The sequence below is a fragment of the Anopheles coustani genome, chromosome 3 (assembly GCF_943734705.1).
Source record: "Anopheles coustani chromosome 3, idAnoCousDA_361_x.2, whole genome shotgun sequence".
Classification (NCBI taxonomy): domain Eukaryota; kingdom Metazoa; phylum Arthropoda; class Insecta; order Diptera; family Culicidae; genus Anopheles; species Anopheles coustani.
In genome coordinates, this window is record NC_071288.1 from 66,730,865 (window position 1) to 66,751,204 (window position 20,340).

Consider the following 20,340-nt stretch of genomic DNA (forward strand, 5'->3'; position numbering starts at 1 on the left):
GTAGCGGCAATAGTTGTAATTATGATAAGAGAGTAATTTTCCGGTCGAGCGAACCGTAACCGGTCTCCCCTTCAGCCCCTTCCAGTTTGGCCTCTCGCGGAACGTATGCTTCTTTACTGTCCGAGGGCGTATAATTATAGTAATGGGATTTTCTTTGCTTCGCCAGGGAGCACTATCCTTTTGTTTTAAATCGATTTGCCAACGTTGACCTTTCATAATGGATTAACGAACGATTTTCGAGAGATAAGGTGTTTGTTTTCTCCCACAAAACCCTTCTCCTTCGTAGTTAGCTTTTGAATGAAATGGAGAATATACTTCAAAAAGCCTACCATATGATGGGAGAAGATTAATGCCGTCATTCTTCTCGGTCGTTCGCCCAATCAAAATAAATCAACCAAGCTTAATGTGCGGTTCACCCACATTCACTGTTTTCCCCGCCCCGGTGCCCTCCCGTGGTTTGGAGAACACTTCAAACCACCCACCTGATACCTGTTTTCTCGCCTAGTCTCCTTCCACTCCTTCGACCACGTTTCTTTTCCTCCCGCACCCGCACCGAGTCTCCCGTGTGTTGGCCGTTAATTACAAAATGCTGCTAAATTATGCAAAATGCTCACACAGAGCAGCGCGTCCACACCTTCCGAGGCACAATGTTCCCGTGGGTAATATTTTCTTTTCGCTTTCGCCTCCGATACGGTAACTTTCCACTAACGCACACACACGTACACATAACTGATGCTGTAGGGGACTCGAAAAACTGACGGATAAACAACAGCAACATTGTAGGGCTGCCAGCCTGCCCGGTTACTACGGTATCGTTGAATAATTCATCCCGTTTGCCAATTTCGTCCCCTATGTGGGTCTGAGAGGAGCCACCTTGGTGAGGTGGAAAGTCCGAGAAAGAGAGAGAAGGAATGGAATGGTGTAAGAGAGGTAGCGTTACAGGCGCACCCATTATCATAGCCATTTCCCCTGCAGTGTTTTCATATGCCGTAAAATACGACACTGCTCTAGGAATCGTGTGCAAATGGAGGTGGTGAAATGCTATTTAAAAACTACGGACCCACACTCACGCACATACGTAAGTGTGCCTCGCAGTGTTGTGTTTGATAATGAGCTTTATGGTTAATGCGGGTCTACTCGTTTTGTAGTCCACGCGCCAAACCGGGCGGACTTACATTATTCAAACATCAATTATTCGTTATAAATTTAAAATGGACTCATCCCAAAATAGCGTACAAGCGATCCATGCGCGTATTTTTGCTGGATTGGCCCGGAAACAAACTGTTGCCTGCGGCGCCCTTTGCCGCCGATGGCGTATGACACCAGTGACAGGAATAGATTATCACTAGCTTAACGCTAAACAATCATTTCGGGCCGTTATTTTTGCCTCCTTCTCTACCTTTTTCCGGACCCTCGTTGTGTCCCGCTATGGCCGACACCGAAATTATGTAGCGTTCGCGGTTACCGTTCGGTTGCGTTTGGTGGTTTTCGAATTGATTCTCCGCCGCAGGATACTAGCTCACATAGGCCTTGTCCGTGCGGGGCTGCTGGCTTACCGAAGACCTCGTGTTGGCCCTGATTTATTTGCTGAATTTTCCTGCGTGTGAATTTGTTGGCTAGTTATGCTCGATAAATTTACCGCTTGCTCCAACTGATTTGCAATCTGTTATTCAATTATTCATTGGATTAGTTGGCAATAGTAGTGAATAACGTCACTATCAACAGTTGATTGTTTTCAGGGACAGATATTTTTTTGATTTATTTATTGACGTCAAACAATTCGATCATGCAAAAACATAAAGATTTCTAGTTTAAATTAAAACAGTTAAATGAAAAATAGAAATGGAAATTACCGGTGATTTTATTTAAAATAATATAATAAATAATAAAATAAAATAATAACCATGAAATAAAATAAAAAATAATATCAAAAAATAAACGTAGAATAAAATAATTTTATCCGTGAAAAGTTATTTTTACTTATGTAAAACGTTAACTAAATACAGTTTAACACTGCTGGAAATACTGATGGTGAAATGAAAATAAAGATTTGAAAATAATAAATAATGAACCAAGATTTACCTAAAACAGGTTTTGCTAATATTCTTGCACGAAGGTGTAAGTCATAAAATTGTTCACTAAAATAATTTGTGTTAATGTCATTGGCAGCTTCAGTATACCAATATTGGAATTGTTTTTCTTAGAAGTAAATGAAGTTTGTTTTTTTTTTTTAATTTTTATCGTTTCATCTTTTCAACCTTAAAGCTAAATCATCTATACTTTGAATTAAATTTAATAGTTTTAATAAATCTAGTACACAGTTAAACTAAGTCACTTATCAACTAACCAACCAGTGGATGATATCGAAAGCCCTTGTCTAGTCATCTACCGGCTTGTCACATCCACCGACAGTGTGTTGTATCTGGAAAGACAGTCCGCTAATGCAACTGCGCTTCTCTATCCCGCCTCTTCCACCCCCTTAAATAACGACAGTCTGAAGGACGTGGGTTGAGAGACTGAATGGTCTGGATGTTGTGCCGTTTTTGCGTATCGTACCGCACCACCAACTTCCACCAGCACGGCCAACCGCCCCCCCCGTCCGATGATCGAATCCGTTGTCGATGCTGACAATGGCGGTGATAATCACGGTTACAATGACACCGGCCAGACGCAACGTGTCCTTGCGAACGGGTTACCACCACAGACGGGCCATCGGATCGCATCACGATTGCTTTTTGACGATGATTATGATCTGTGAATAATGGAATCTCGACCTGTCGGCCCGATGGGAGGTCACTTGGTTGGTGGATGATGCGCCACGGAAGTAGTTTGTTATGACGAGATGGTGGTACACCCACCTTTTCGCCACACGCAGTAATTTGTTTGCCCACGTTCTGTCGTCCCTTAATGGTTCTGGTGCTCCTTTCTGCCCGGTACAACTCCATACACTCGATGCCGCCCGCCATTAATGGTCGTACGATTCAGGGAAAATTAATTACAAATGTCCCGGGAAAAGGCAGGAACTATTCGAGAACGAACGAGAGGACGAAAAAGGGGTGATCGATAAACTGTTGGCTCAAATCACTTCACATTAAGTGCTACACAGGTGCGGATGAAGTTCCAGCAAGCGATTCCAATTGCTGCACACCGTTGTTCGACGAGGGTGGCAACGAGTTTAAAGTACGCCTGCGAATCGTCGGCTAAATTACTATGCAATTGTCCCATTCGTTACGGCGATCCCCACGCTTACTCGGGAAGCTAGTGTTAACGGATTTACAGCGTTACACCATGTGTTGTTTAACGTTGAAGGCAACATTGTTGCAAGGGTACTACGGAAAAAGCACCGTCCAATGTCGACAAAGGGGTTGAATGTTTTGATTCTATTTTAATTTCATTTTAATGGAACTAATCTTATCACCATTGTTTGCACTCTTATAATACAATCACATCAAATTCACACTTATCTGTATGCCACATAAACATTTTTAACTACTTTTTCTGTGAATCGCGTCAAGAACACCTCCATTCATCATCGAAAAAGTATTCTTTCGGGCTTCGTGCATTAATTTGCATTATGTTTCAGTATCGTTTTCCGCCTTTGCACATCACACACATCATCATTGGAGTTCTTTTTAAATGTCCGTTTCATTGCACGATCTCGTTAACCACACGGTGAACAATCAGCCCAGCGTGGTGGCTCAAGCAGGTTTACTTAAACGATTATTTTCTCTCTTTCTCTCTTTCCCTTTTTCTGCTGTGAAATTTATTACTTTACGGAATTTTACTACCGCCCGCGTGCTTCTGAACCACACCGCCACGGCACCACAACACTCGCCACACACCTGTGTTACTGCAAACAACAAACTCAATCACATCTTCAATCCGGCTGGTACACACTCCGAAACGACGCAAATGTACTTCGATGTCCTGTTTTTGTCTGTGTTTTCATTTCGTTCGCTATCCTTTTTCTCGGTCCTTTTCAATCTCCTAATGGGATGCTGTGTTTGTGTTTGATTGCTTAATCAAATTAAACTATTTTCATCCTGTTGCCGGTCGACTCTCTATTCTTCGTCCTATTTTTTCCCCCACCCCCATATTTTACAACGCTGTTGTTTCTCTCGTTTGCGAAAAATCCCATTCGCTCGCCAACAATCATCGCTCACTTCCCCGGCACCTCGTCGACGCGCACCACCGTGTCAAATTAAACACACTTGCACGCGCACAGAACGATTACGCCAGCAGTGGCTTCGAGCCGCCGGAACTGGAGCTACCGGAACCAATGCTGTCCGATCCGGACGTCGGGCTCGACGACGCGGCCACCTGGGAGTCGTTTCCGGAGAAAAACTTCAACGATCTGCAAGTCGTCTTTCGGGTAATGATAATCACGGCGATGACGATATCGCTTTCGTCTTCCTCTCGCTGTCTTTCTCGCTCGCTCGCTCGCTGTCCGTTTCTCTTTTTGTTTTAATGGCCCACATTACATGGACCCGGTCCCGGTCGATGAAAATCTTCATCATTTAGCTTATCCTCTTATCTGATTAGACACCAATATCGATTCTTACGGAAACCATGTCCGTGTAATTTGGGTCTGTTGTTGTTTTTTCTTACGTTCTGTTCTTTGCTCGGTTCGTTTTCTAAAGTAGTCATGTTATATTGTTATATTTGTGACGCTAGAAGTTGGCTCAACTAAATATGCACCGTTATATTACAGCGACGATGATTTACCTCAGGTTACATTTCGCCGTAGAATGGCTTAATTTTGGGGACATAAAGCTTTGATTAGCTTCGCTTGTTCATACTGGCTTTTTCATTCTGCACATATTTTTACATTTCCACAAAAAGTTTATTACTATTGGTTAAATATACTTCTTTCTACTTGTGGATCATCAGGCTATTAGTTTCCTGTAGCGATTGCTTTGCGGGATTAAACATCAAAACAAGCACACACGCACTATGTTATTTACTTCTCTGTTAGACGAGTGTCCCAACACATTCCATATATTTACGATCTTGTGTTCGTTCATCGATGTTTATACCTATTACTTTATTGTTTATCTCCGCTTTTAGTATCTTTGCGCGCTTTAATGTTCATTTACGTAGCGTTTCACCCTTTCTTCACTACGTATCACGTCAAAACATCGTAAAACGGTTGTAATCTTTAACCACAAGACTATTATATCAATATTTTATTTCTGCTTATTACCGTTATATTATAATATTTGGTCGCATAAGTAGTCGTTTATTCGTTTTTGATAGTTGCTTCATAAATAAGTATCAACCGTGTGACGCAATGTGACCGTAAAGTAAAGTCGTCAAATTAATTCATAAATTTTCCTATAGCTTGGATTTGGCTGATGTTATACTTTTGCGGAACAATTGCTTTTTATTGCAGTAATTTTCGTTAGCAAAACAAGATAAAATTTTGTAATTTTTATAACTCTCTCAGCGAATGGTGGCTACCCGCTTATTAGTTTCAAAGACGTTTGGAATATCTTTCCTGCCACTCCCCTGCCAGTCGATTCCATTCCACGTATTCGATCGGACGTTCGAAGACGAGAAATCTCGAGCAGGTTCCCTCGTTGGGGTTCAACAGGCTGGAACAGATTGCAACCTTTTCGGAACAAAACTTTCGTTTCGGTGGAATGGAATATCGTCCCCACTTGTTTAGTGTGCGACGTTGGGGAAAGTACTTCTCCGCAAAAGATGCGGGGGGAGGAACTCAACCCCATTACAAGATGGTCACTCGCACGGAAGTGAATGGTGGTGAACGCAATCACGATGGCTCCATTGAGTACCCCCTCCCGGATCGACCAATTCCGAGAAGCTAGAACTCTTTGGCTTTGCACACCAAAACATGATCAACCACACGATTTTATATCCCATCAGTGTCAGGTTAAGAATCCGTATCGTTGCTTCCCTAGCATTACTCGGTTGTGGTTACAAAGCCGAAAGGCATTTCTTTCATTTTTTCCGTCCCTTATCCTTGAAACATGACAGGTTTCTTGGGCGATTGCGTGCGGTTGGTGCTTTCCCTTTTTTGGGGCAGTTTTCCAACGCACCATCGGTCGGCGGGGACATTGGAAACCGGACACAATGTGTGATCCCGTACCCGGATACGGTTACGCTTCGTAAAGTGCCGGTATCGTATCGCAACCACGGAAACGGAACGGTTTTTCGTCCAAGTGAAATAGGTGTCCTTTCGTGGTGCCATGTCTTGTGTTGGACCCGGTTATCGAGAGTTGATTGGTTTTCGGTTTATGCTGCACTTGAAGGTTTTTGCCGGAAGTTTGACAGACGGAGCAAAAATGTTTGCCTTTTCCGGAGCGATTCAGGTTGAAATTTTCTCCACCCCTATGCCGCTTCGGAAAAGAACCCATGCACCTGCCCGAAGAAAATTAACCCTCTCACAAAAGACACCATTAATGGAAAGAAAAAATACCAAAGAAACCAAACTTAAAATACCCCAACAAACCGAATTGTTTGTGGTTGGGATTTTGTTTTTTTTTTTTGTTCTTTTTGAGGGTTGGAATTTTCCATTTTCTTAAGCATGGATTTGGCGTTGGCTTAAGACGTTTTAGAGGATTAGGGTTTGTTCTTAGGGTGATTACCATTGAAATGTCGCAATGAGTCACACGACAATGGACATTGTAAGTCATCTTAGTGAAGAACGGATTTGTTTAACTCTTTTTACATTGCTTTGGGTAACGAAATTTTCGAAAGCCGAAGATAAACCCATAAACGTTTGTTTAATTTTAAATTTTAAATGATCGTTTATATGGCTTGAATTGTATATTGTTAATACTTTTATGACGGAGTTGTCGTTAAGCACGTTTGCTGATACATTTAAAATATATGTTTATATTTGCTTTTGTCTTTGAATTACTATCCAATTGAAGCTTAAGTCTATTTAAGACAGAACTATTATTTTCTTCGGGCAATGTTTTTGTCTGGATCTTACTTTTATGCTCGACTTTATTTAATATTTTATAACGACCCAAATTATTTGCAGCTTAGTTACAGGTCTTTCGTTTAATGTACATTATTTGGGCCAACTATTATTTAAAGATTCACTTTTAGTTACACATATGATCACGAATGAACTTATGTATTATAGAACGGTTGATACAGTAGAATTCATGCACTTAAAAATCACAGTCAATTTGAATATTACGCAAATTACTCATAAAAAGTAACCTTGTTCCAGATGAAAATGGCAAAAGGGACGGACAAATCCTAGAAAAAGGACTTTCCAGTTGAAGCTTGGAAAACTTCCGTTTTTTTTTTCTTCTCCTAACCATTGTTACCTTTTTTGTTCCCTTCATTTCCGGGAGTTTTATTTTTCCGGATGCTTTACTCCTATTCTTCTCGTCCCATTTTTGTGCCTACATCAGCGTCAATCAAAACGGGGATTTGTCAGTAAAAAGGACCCAATAAATTTGGGATAAAAATGACATTCTTCCGGGCTTCGGACGACAAACGTAAACAACGTGAAAAGAAACGACTACCAAAACGCCAACGTTTTTCCACGCTTGTTGTGTTTTTTTTAAATTGAATACGGTACGCAAAGGAGGCGCCTGGTATCCCGGGACATCACGGCACATAATAATGTGACATCTCCGGACCGTAACCAAATGTTAACTTTTGACCTAGCTTAAGCGCTAGCGCCACCGAAATCTAGTCCCCCTGCGTTTGCTAACAGCAAGATCGGTCGGTTCTTTTTATTAAGGATAAAGACTTAGAAATCAGCCATCGTTAATAAAAATAGGCTTAGAGAGGGCTTTTTTCTTGTGACCGTGTGTCACAGTCCAGAAGCATGTCACATCATTTTTAAGCCATTTCTTTCCAAATAAATTTTGCAATAAAAATAATATCGAGGAGATGCAACAGTACTAAAAATGTACTGTTTATTTAGAAACAATGATTCGGTTTTTACTGTACTTGATACACCGTTTTTAAAGTTCCCTAAGCATGGGTCCAATTTCATTTGCTTAAATATAAACAAGGCTTATCAAGCATATAAAACAATACTTGAAGAGTATCCCTGTTTATTTTTTCATATATGTATGGACCGATGGCTAGAAAGTGGGACACGGAAAATGGATGGCGTCTGGAGCGTGTGTTGACCCTTTTTTCCCATCTCCCGCATAGTGAGGAATGCTTTCTTCATTTCATGGTGGAACAGACACCATTTGCTGCTTTTCGTCCGCCGACCGACTGACAACGGAACGATGTATGGAATTTCCCACCCGGCAAGAATGCGGTAATGGAGACGGAAGTTCACACAAAATGATGCCACGGAAAATGGTTCCGCGCATTTGTGAGCTGGCCATGCTTTCGCTGCCGTTCGCCGCCAAAAACGGTGCAAGGAATGGAATGGTGTCACTTATGATTTTATGTACCGCTGAAGACAGAAAAAAATGGTCGGAATAAGCGTAAAATATTGCCCCTTTTCTCGCACAGCGGGATCGTTGTCAGAAATAATTGTTTTTTGGTTTTTTTTTTTAATTCAAGAAATACATCAACGTGATTTTTTACTGAGCATTTTCATTTAAGAAATTGATCGGTTCTATTAGCTTGCAAATTCTGTTGGAGTAATCATTTTTATCATTTTTAGTTTCATTTTTGCCTCCTTCTTCTACACAGTGCAATTTAGGCTCGTTGCACAGAGCTCTCGAACGGAGGCGAAATTTGCCCTTCCGCGTTGTTTGCGGTATTACACGCCGTACACAACCCCGGAAGTACCGAAAAAATATGCTTCAACGGGGAAATGAGTTAGTGTTTTGCTGTGACAAAGATATAAAAGGATCCCCTTTTTCTTGTCACCAGCCAGAACCGCGCGTTTCGCGATACCATTCCGCCTGAACCGCCAAAGATGGGGGTGAGTCTGAGCTGTGAGGTGAAAAGGATGTGTTACTTCACTTTCCACTCCAGACGCTTCCAGTCCTGTCGAGGAATGTGCATGTACACAAACGCCAATAGCGTATTTCTATGGCGCCTGATATGTTGTCACTTGAGGCAAACAGAGCCCCTTTGGTACTGGAAGGTGAAGAAGAGCGGTGGGGGAGATGGAGAAAGTCAACTCACTACCATCCTCGAGGCGCGTCGAATGTCAGTGTCCGTCAGTGTGCGACAACCGACATGGAACGAACGACGTAACGACAACCGGAAAGATGACGAATGACTGGCGGAAGTTTCGTTCCGTAGCAAACACTTCGAGGACCTGGCGTAACGAAGTGAAAGGAGTGTAGCAGTCCATACGTTAGGGATAGAAACAGCACGACACAAAAACACTTTACAGACGTTGAACGACGCGGAATGGTGGAATATATTTTTGCGTTCTTCGTGAAACCGTACCGATGATCTATCTTGCAGTTCTATTTGCAACGTGTGTGGGAACAGAGTCACATCAGGATCAGGAAGGGATATCGAGTTGAACGGAATCGCGTTTACACACCAGACCCTTACACTAAGTACATAAAGTTGGTGTATAGAATGTATAAATATTAGTTGTTGCTACATAGAAAGCAATAAAATAAAGTAAAACACATGTCCCGGCGGCGAAAGAAGTTCCAAGACATAAGAATTCGCCAAACGGAAACGACCACTTTGAACGTAGGTGTCGAGCTCGAAAACAACCAGAATAAAAGAAGAGCACAAGAACGCTACAAATTAGAATTGCAATTTCGCTGAATTGTTTTCCTGCACACCAAAGGGAACTTCAAAGGGAATGGCTGGCATCCCCGTGGAAAGCGTTATAACGAGCATGGCAGGAGCGGCTATATTTAGATGGAAATTGAATTGAAGCTTTCGGTGTCGTTATTTGAAGTACCGCCAACGTTTCGTACAGCGTACGCAATAATGTTCCATTAGACGGAGATGCTTGTTTACGTACACGCGATGGCTATGGCAAAGTTGTTTTACAAATAATCATCCCATCGCTTCCAATTCGTTACACTTACACTCACTTCCCTTTTTTCCGTTTTGCTAATGTGCACACAGGTTCTCGCCACGGATCAGGACATCGGCGAGAATGGTCGCGTGACGTACTCGATCAAGCCGGGCCGCGGGAAGGCGAAAAAGTTTCGCATCGATCCGGACACGGGCGTCATCTATGCGGCGCGCACGTTCGAGGTGGACACCGAGTACGATCTGCTGGTGCGGGCGGAAGATCACGGCGTGCCGAAGCGATCGCAGCAGGCTCGCGTAGTGGTGGCGGTTGTGGGGGTGCCGCTGGAGTCGCACAACCCGCCCGTGGTCAAGACGGGTGACCAGCATGTCGAGCTGACGGAGAGCGATGTGCCCGGGTTCCTGGTGACTCTGATACAGGCCTCGGATCACGATGGCGAGCAGCTGTGGTACGATATTGTTGGTAAGTTTTCCCTTTACGTTTCACTCTCGAAAGAAGCAACAGCTCTTTAAGACTCACCCAAAAATGGATGACAGCAGCAATTAGTTCTAATTCGTTTTTGACCCATAAATAAGTGAAAATTCAACATAAAAACTATAATAATTTCAAACACAAGTTCTTAGGGAACCTAACTCTTTGCTTGGCCTTCGAGAACCGTCGGCTATATAAATGGTATTAAAAAATTTTATTGAAAAAAGATTGTACTAAAACCGGGTGCTAAAAACGCTTGGCAGTCAACGTGTTACAGCGTTCTTCATGGGGTCTCCAGAGTCTCTTAAATTAAATCTCTTCTTTACCAGGTGGTGATGATCGAAATGAATTCTACATCGGCCGCGATAACGGTAACGTGCTGCTGGCGAAATACCTCGACTGGGAACGGCAGCGTGAGTACAACATCACGATCAGCATCTCGGACGGAGTGCACACGGTCTACACGCAGCTGTACGTGTCGGTAATCGACATCAACGACCATCGGCCCGAGTTTACTGAGTCCGTTTACCGCGTCGATATCTCGGAGAACATCGAGGAGGGCATGGAGGTGCTGCAGCTGCACGCCACCGACGAGGACGAGGACAAGAAGCTGTTCTACAGCCTGCACGCGGCCCGCGATCCCATCTCGCTGAAGCTGTTCCGGGTGGACTCCGTCACCGGGAGCATCGTGATGGCGCACCGGCTCGACCGTGAAACGCTCGCCGAGCACGTCCTCATCGTAATCGTGAAGGATCAGGGTACGCCAGCGAAGCGGAACTACGCCACGGTCGTTATAACCGTGCACGACCACAACGACCATGCGCCCGAGTTTACGACGAAGATTGTACAGGGTAAGGTGTACGAGACGGCTGCCATTGGAACGCGAGTGGTTCAGGTGTACGCGATCGATCGGGACATTGGTGATAACGCGCGGATTACGTACACGATCGTAAGTGGCAACATCGGGAATGTGTTTGGCATCGACTCGAACATGGGTGTGATCAGTGTGGCGAAGCAGCTGGACATTAGCACCCTGTCGGAGTACATGCTGCAGGTGAAAGCGACCGACGGTGGTAAACCGGCGCTCTCGTCGCAGATCCCCGTGCATATCATGATCAACATGGCTGACAATGCGCCACCTCGGTTCACCTCGGAGGATCCCGCCGCGGAGATTTACGAAAACCTTCCGATCGGTACGTTCGTTATCCATCTGGAAGCGCGCAGCACCTCGTCGCTGCTGTTCCAGATCGTCGGCGGTAACGTGGACGATGTGTTCTTCATCAACCCCTCAACGGGCGTCATCACGACGAAGGATCTACTAGACTACGAGCACAACAAGTTCTACAATCTAACGGTGCGTGCAACGAACATGGCATCGGCATCGGCCACCTGCTCGGTGATCATAAATGTGCTCGACAAGAACGACAACGTGCCGTACTTCGAGCAGCAGGTGTACCGTGGAGAGGTCTCGGAGGCCGCTCCGATCGGATCGCTGGTGTTGACCCTCTCCGAGCCGATGCTCACGCAGGCGAACGGAAACGGAGCGCTTTCCGGTACCACCGGAAACAACAACCATATGGTAAACGCTTCGCTGCCGCTCGTCATCAAGGCGAAGGATGACGATTCCGGCCTGAACGCCCTATTGCACTACGACATCCTGGACATGCTGCCTAGGAGGTACTTCCACATTGACTCGAGCACCGGTGCGATCAAGACGATCATGTTCCTCGATCACGAGAAGATTCCATTCTTCAGTTTTCACGTTAAGGTAAGTCGAAAAGATTGGAGTGTAAGCAGGCTGTGATAAATGTCAACATTGGTATCTTCCGCATTAGGTAACTGATCTCGGCAAACCTCGTTTGACATCGGAACTAACGGCGGAGGTGCGCATCAACATCACCGACGTGAACGACTGCGCACCGATGTTTTCCCAGAAGGAGTACAACGTAACGCTCCTGCTGCCGACCTATGCCAACGTAGCCGTGCTGCAGGTGAACGCGACGGACGAGGATAGCTCGGAGAACTCCACCCTGCGCTACGACATCATCGAGGGTAATCGGGACGGTGTGTTCGCCATTGATGCTCAGTCCGGTATCATTACGACACGGGACGTCGAAAGCATCGGTCCATCGTATCGGTTGGCGGTGCGCGTCTCCGATGGCAAGTTCGCCAAAGTGGCCCAGGTGTACATCAACGTCGAGACGTCCGAGAACTCCGGACTCATCTTCCAGCGGCCAATCTACGAGGGTTCTATCATGGAAAACAGCACCAAGATCAGCACGGTCGCGGTGGTGAACGTACTCGGCTCGAACCTGAACGAACACATTGAGTTCAACATACTCAACCCGACCGATATGTTCCGCATCGGCCTGACGTCCGGTGCGATACAAACGACGGGTCAAAAGTTCGACCGTGAGGTGCGCGACAACTACGAGTTGATTGTGGAGGCACGTTCGCAGCAACCGGACCGCGAAAAACCGCGCGTGGCGCACGTCATCGTGAACGTGACGATTCTGGACATCAACGACAACTGTCCGATGTTTGTGAACCTACCGTACTACGCGGTCGTGTCGGTGGACGATCCGCGCGGCTCGGTCATCACGAAGGTACACGCCCTCGATTTGGACAGCTTCGAGAACGGCGAGGTGCGATACGAGATGAAGCGTGGCCATGGGGAGCTGTTCAAGGTGGATCGCAAGACGGGCGAAGTGACGCTGAAGCAAACGCTCGAGGGTCACAACCGGGACTACGAGCTGCTCATATCGGCGTACGATGGAGGTATAACGCCCTGCTCGACGGATGTTACCGTCCACGTTAAGGTACGTTTATTTACTTCCTGCAGAAAAAGGAGAAACGAAAATTCCTTTTCTCAACGTTCATCTCATCTATCATAAAACCGCTCCGACGTTAGAGGGATTGAATAACCCTAGACCTTTATAAATCAGGAAGTTTTTCAACCAATAACACCATAATAACAAGCACAAGTGGATGGCCGGTTTCAACAAACCACCGGGGTTTGTTGAGGTTATCCATTTTTACCCTCTTTATTCGAACCGTGCGTGATAGGGCAATCTTCACCCTTTCGTCGTGTTCATGTTTTCATCGCGGAAAAATATCATTTTTCCGCAACACTTTGTTCACACACTCACCGGCCAGGGTTGAACAACAACATCAACATCAACTTGGGTATACCGAGTCCTTGGTCCGTCCACTTTTGTCTGACTGTATGGGACGATCCTAAGTATATGATGGATGAATGAACCGAACGGAGTTGTTCGTGTCGTAGGGTCTTTCCAGGATCGAGCAAAACACAGCATAGGCACTATCGGTGTAAAAGCACCGTCCGCCGGAAGGTTGAACTTGAACGCCGATCTTTTGATTGAATACCATCATTAATCATAGTACATATCTGGTCCGGAATCTAAATCGCTTCGGAGGAAATCCTCTACTCGTGATTTGTGTCTACCGGAAGGGGGATCTCTGTAGAGAATGGCATTCAGAACGCTCTAAACAGAACCATTTACGTTATTCAGATGAGAAATAAGATTTCTGTCGAGTCAAAACATATATACCGAATGTTCTAAAAATCATTCTGCTATAAACAAACATGGATTCCGACGTAGGAATACAATTTCGATTGAAATTGGCTGCCAAAACATATCAGGCATTTTTGTTTTTGCTGGTTTATTTTCGCAATACAAGCTTTCAATTTATTATTGGTTTTTGTTTTCCACCGAGTGCCAGGTGATTAGCATTTCATTTGAATTTCGCCAAAAAAAAGGGAGCAATTTGGTTCGAGAAGTATTTGCATACCTTAAAAATAAATTCTCCACCTTCTGGCCTTCATTGCATTCTATCGTTTTCCCGTTCGATAAGGTCCTTTTTTTTCGCTCAAAGATTGGTGCGCTCCACGAGTACGATTCCGATCATTGAATTTAACTTAAACAAGCTCTAAGCTCCGTTCGGTTGAATTCTCATACGATTGTGCCAGATTTTCTTTACGCTTCGTTCTAATTTTCCCTCTTTCCTATTTTCCGCCTTCTTCCGCAACGGTGCAAAACCAAAACCCACCCGGAACCGACGCGCAGGTGATAGATAAATCGATGCCGGTGTTCAGCAAGCAGTTCTACTCGGACACGGTGGCGGAGAACATCGAGCTCCACTCGCCACTGTCGGTCGCCATCCAGGCGGAGAGCCCGCTCGGCCGGAAGCTGATCTACAGCATCGTGAAGGGCAACGAGCTGGAGGAGTTCGCCGTCGATTTCAACACAGGTAAGTCACGCAGAGACGTTGCGCTGTACAGACGACGACGGCTGTGCGGGTTCGCGCCCCAACCGCGTGGCGTTTCGAAGCACAACTGGTCTGTTCTCTCTTTGCAGGGTAGTTTTTTTGAAAGTGGAACAGAACCGAGCAAACGACAGTGAGCAGTAATATAATTTCTTTTTTTGTTTTGTCCCAAACGACTGTCATCAGATAAATTAGTATCGAGGCAAAGTATTTTTTGCACGAGCATTCTTTCCTTCACCGTTCGAATGGGGATGGGTTTTTTCTTCTGGTACTACATATGCGAAAGCGAAGCACACCGAAAACAACGTTCTTCAAACAGACGAAAGGAAAAATCTTCCCGTGTTTGAATCTGTTTCCGGTCGGTCCGGAAACCGATGCGCCAGCGGCGGGTGAACAGTTCCAGAGAATTAATTTCCCCGACCCAGACCACCACATGGACACCGGTTCGTTTTCGTTCGCACGGCAAAAAGTGAAGCACATGCAGTTTTTCCTCCCGCACAATTCCTTTTATTCATTTTCCCGAGCGTTTCTCTCCAAACAAAAAGTACCGTTTCATCGTCGATTAGAACCCGATGGATGCGTTGAATCGATCGCTTTTGCCGCCATTACGGTGTGTTTTGTTGAGCCGTTTTTTTTTCTTACCTTCCTCCGACACATTTTCTCCACGGTACGCGGTAAACCTTGACGCTGTCTTTAAAGTTCCATCCGGTTTTTAGTCCTGATTTTCAATTTCACCGAGCGACAGCTTAGCGAAAATTTAATCAACTTGCTTCATCAAGCGTTTTGCTACATTCTTCGTCGCGATCGTTCGGTGTTGCGCTCGCCGGACAAGCGTTGTAACTTCCCGACGCCGACGCTCGGAACTTTCCGTGGGAGAGAAATTCTTCGAGCGGTTGAAGCTGTTGGAGTTTTTCCCCGCGCACTATACAGACACTGATAGCGCGACGTTACATTTCTTTTCGACCGTGATGTTGGGTAGTTTAAATTAGGGCAAGCTGTTTGACGCCACTAAGAGTATTGGATGGTATTTCCATGCATTCCCGAAATTCCTTTTTCTTTTTCTTGATGCTCAAAAACAGATAACAAAATATACTAACACCTACCCGAATTAAATTCGTGCGGATATTTTGGTTTCTGAAGAAATTTGGCTTTTCTCTCCAAGTGATATTTATAGCAAATTTCTACCAGACCCGAAAAAGCTTGTTAACTTGATTTATTTTCCCCTGAGTTCCACCTTCAAGTGTGGTTGGTCTCAACAGTGCCATATTTTTTCTCACCGACAGTCGAAATGAAAGATGAAGTGGAGCACCTGGTTTTTTTTGGTGCTTAATCTTTATTGGCATCACCGTCACTCGATAGCACGCGACAAATACTTCTCTAATTACAACTCCTGCAGCAAACCTCGGGCCTGTTTGCGCTACGTGAGAATCCGGTTTTGGGCAGCGGGGGGAAAAACGTACTCGTCCGACAGGAAAACAATTTCCTGTTCAAGTACGGTTTGGAAGGAGCGCGGAAAAAAGCAAAAAAAAACCCCTAGATGAAGTGAAACACCTTCCACCGGGACGGGGAACTATCGAGTAAAACCTTCGGATGGGGCGCGCACGCCGGCACTGACATAGTTTTACTGCGGTTTTCATTTCCCGGTATCGAACTTCCGGTCATTATGAGGAGTTTACGCGCGACGACTCTCGGAACACGATTGCGCTCACGCCGGTGGTCCATCGGCACGCTATCGGATTCGGTTTCCTGCCGCGACTCGAATTTCCCTCCCGGGATCGTATTCGTGTGCCGCATTGCATAATGATTCCGGGGCGGAAAGGGGGGTACCACCAACGGTTGGACGGGGTATAATCAGGCACAGGAAAGAGATAGTGAAAGGGAAACGCGAAGGAAAAGGAACAGAATTGTAATTAGGTATTTTGTTTTATTGCATGCACGATAGGATTTCGTTTGATACCAATGGATGTGAAGGAAAGAAAACTAGGTTTGTAGCTCTTAACAGTAAACGAGAGGGGGCTATTCGTGAGTTAAAGTTGATAAAACGAGGCGTTGCAAGCAAATAACTGAAGCATATAGTAAAACGCTCGAAACACCTTTGAAAATGGGTGGGTATATTTTGTTCAGCATCGTTTGTCGAGCAGTATTTTTAAGTCTTTTAATTTAAATCATTTTTCTTTGGCATTACTACAGTTCCATGTTTTGATCCAAAAGAAATGTTCATTGCAAAGATTAACAGTTGGTTTTTCTTAGTTTTAGAAAATTATTTTCCGTTGAAAATGTCAATGGAATCCACTATAGATCATGGAATATATTCTATCGTTTTCATTTCGAAACTATGTGCATCAGTTTGGTGAATCTCTTGAAAAAGTATTCTTGACATAACACGATTCAAAATATTTAAATGCAAAACTTTTTTTTTGAATCCAAAATAGGAAAACTTCATTGAAATAAAATGACTCAAACTAACGATGTACGGTTGCAACACATGACATAAATTGTGATTGAATTGAGTAGCAATAAAAAAAAATACTATAACGTAATAGGGAAAGGAATCAATTGCATTTGTTATGCAAAGCGAAATTTAGTTGGCCATAATCTCGTCAAATTTTCAAACATTTCATAACCATTACGAAAATAATCAGCTCGGTCTCATTAAAAAGATCAATGAAACACATCAAACTTCCGCTAAAATACGAATAAAAAGGTGCACTGGTATTTGTGCCGGTAATTGCTCTCCGGTTTACATGATGGCGGTATAGAACTATGGCATTTGACCCTCGTTCCAGCGTCGAATTCCGTTGTAATTCCCTCCGCGGTAGGCCTACTTCAAAGCAATCGCATTCCGTGGGCAATTAGTAGCCAAACAACCTAACGAAATGCCAGCCGCGCACCGTTTCCGACTAACGATGTGTGGTGTGTAAACAAACCGGTGCGGATGATGACGCGATCGTTTTCCAAGCGGTGTGAATGGTTTGTTGTTGTTGTTGTTGATTTATTTCCTTTTTTCATCTCAAATTCCTGCCCGGAGATACTTTCGGTGCGGTTGTGCTAACACGACACTTGCGTTGTTGAAGGAGAAACAATATTAACAGGTACAGCCGAACAACGTGGTCGTTCTTAAGGTACGCGATTAATTATGTTTACAGTCGATTATCTTCTCCTTGGCGAGCAATGGGAGATAAGATTGATAATTAACTAACATTAAGATGTTGCTTTGAACCGTGGCTTTGCGAAGGAAATCTGTTGATTTTATCTGATAAAACAAAACCGTAATGGTAGATTGTACGATGATGTTTGTTGAGATGATACTTGGCTTTGTGTTTCTTGAAGTTATCATATGGTCATTTAAGCGCAATAATAAATAATCAAACAATATGAATAAGCTTTAAACAACTTGCAAATCAAATTGATACATCTTTCAATATTTGATAGTTTGCACATACGATGATAAAAATAATTAGCTAGAACAGTTGTGTCAATATAGCGTTCGTTGGAATTTTAAGGTGTTGGTGTGCAATCCATCGTGTGCTTTCCATCCATTGATGTACATTTATGTCGCATTACATCATGTCCGGTCATTTTTTACCCCTCCAATCAGTTACTAAAGGAAACGCTTCACTGTGTTTACGTTTACAGACTTGTTTTACATTTCAATAATTACTTCGCTGAAAACTCTGGCTCGTGATTGAATTTTCCAAACGTTTGGAGTTCCACGAGGTGGAACCATCTGAATAAAAAAAAAACATAAATAAAACGTTCAACATATTTATCGATCGACATTCATGTTAAATTAAATAAATCCTTTCTTTTACCTTTCTTCCCTCGTCGAAAAAATGACACAAAAACATGCAAAACATAACAAAAATAAAAACCCTCCCGTCGGTTCAGCACCGGACAGTACAAACGGGCCATGTGAGTATCGAAACAACGAGAGAAATCGTTTAAATGTTGCATCTCGTTTCACAAAAAAAACCTGTATCTGTTTCGTCCTTTTATTTTCATACACAATATCCTTTTTTTCCTGTTTGTGTTACGTTGTTTGCATTGTTGTTTCTGTGCTCGTTCACCCTCACCGGCTAAAACATGCTTGTCGGCACCGAAAAAGGTTCACATTGCATTGCATAATTCCCTTGCTCGTTAACGCTTCACAAAGCACCGTTCGATAGTCGATCACATCAATGAATGCATTTTCGCCGCACTTTTTCTCGCTACATCTCGCGCATCTAGTTCGGTTTAATTTGTGTGCATAAATTTAAATCGATCAGTTGTGTGTTTCATACTTACGTGTGTTACGTGTTGTGTTTTTAATTTTTGCTAGCACATTTACAAACCAAACAAGTCGCTAGTATAATTATTTGCAAGCTTTTCATGCGTTTATAGGGTAAGTTTATTTACATAATCGCGAAAGAGGAGAATGTTTTTTTTTTATAACAGTTTGTTGTTACGCTCGGCTGAGATGAATGAATTCAATTATTTAATTTTTTGTTACATTGCTGTATTCTATATAGTTTATTTTATTTTTAAACTGACGGTAATTTTATATTGAATAATTTTAACTATATTATGTACGTTTATACTCTATTATATACCTTCTATTGGGGTTTTCTTTATCTGTCCAATATGAATATTACATTCATTATTTTCATTAACCCCCTTCAAAAAAAAAAAATAAAATAAAAGTCATCCTATCTATCATTTTTATCACTCATTCAGCGATAGGAAAAAATATATATGATAAAGTAATTCATTCGTTAAAACCATATTTAATCAAATCCTGTGCTAGTATCGTTGATGGAAAATTGCAGGAATTATCTGCGCCCATATTTATTATCGATATTATTTCCACACTTCGCCGTTACGGACCACGTTTTTTTTTTAGTGTGTTATATTTCGTTGGAATTGGTTTTGCTGTTTGCCGTTCTACATGAACGTGTGTACACCTTTCACCACGTTTTTTCGTTGAACTGTGTTGATGTGAGGAAAAAAAAAGAATTCCACCCTGTATAGCTGCATCACGGGCTTATGCAGAACACGCATGCATACGCTAGCTTGATTACCAGCGCCAGATCGTACACACGAGGCGTGACATTTTTTTACTCTTCCCGTTTCATCCCAAAGTCCAAAATCCCTATTATCAGCCTGTCGTTGTTCGAACTTTTCCCGGTGCGCGAAACAACAATGACCGGGGCGTATACGTTGCAGTGTCCATGTACGCCAGGGTTTCCCAGCGATGCACATTTTTTTTCGACCCTCCTAAAAGAAAGGAAAAGCATATTTACGCGCGAGCATCATAAGATTCATTTTGGACTATTTTTTTTTTATTATTTCGGTCAACACGCAACAACACACGCTCCATGATGAAGTGTTGAAATATTCAAAGCAAGCGTCCCCGGCCAATACCGCAAAGCGCATCGATAAGCACGTAGCCGGCCGATGTCCTCCTAGTGCGGGAAAGTAGTGGCCCGGGGATTGCGTTGCTCGCGTTACCTTTCCTGAATTCGTTATAACAGCATTTCCATAAACCAGTAGTGGCGTTAGCGGATCGCAGCTATATGAACCCGAGATTCGTACCTTCGTAAGCCGGGGGTGAAATAAAAGCCCCGTGCTGCTGCTTTTTGGTTCGGTTTATTTTTATACGAGCCAGCTTTGGTGGTGTGGAGAGGGTGTGAACTATG

The 20,340-nt window shown here is 43.6% G+C and overlaps 1 protein-coding gene across 1 annotated transcript in view; it reads left to right on the plus strand.

Moving 5' to 3' along the window:
• LOC131265570 (fat-like cadherin-related tumor suppressor homolog) overlaps positions 1–20,340 on the plus strand; it is a 199,511-nt gene that overhangs the window by 162,309 nt on the left and 16,862 nt on the right. Inside the window, exons 9-14 of the mRNA XM_058267860.1 lie at positions 4,226–4,372; positions 10,000–10,369; positions 10,708–12,146; positions 12,214–13,197; positions 14,467–14,650; positions 18,554–18,577. Coding sequence (XP_058123843.1) covers positions 4,226–4,372; positions 10,000–10,369; positions 10,708–12,146; positions 12,214–13,197; positions 14,467–14,650; positions 18,554–18,577 — 3,148 coding nt within the window. The remainder of the gene's footprint in view (positions 1–4,225; positions 4,373–9,999; positions 10,370–10,707; positions 12,147–12,213; positions 13,198–14,466; positions 14,651–18,553; positions 18,578–20,340) is intronic.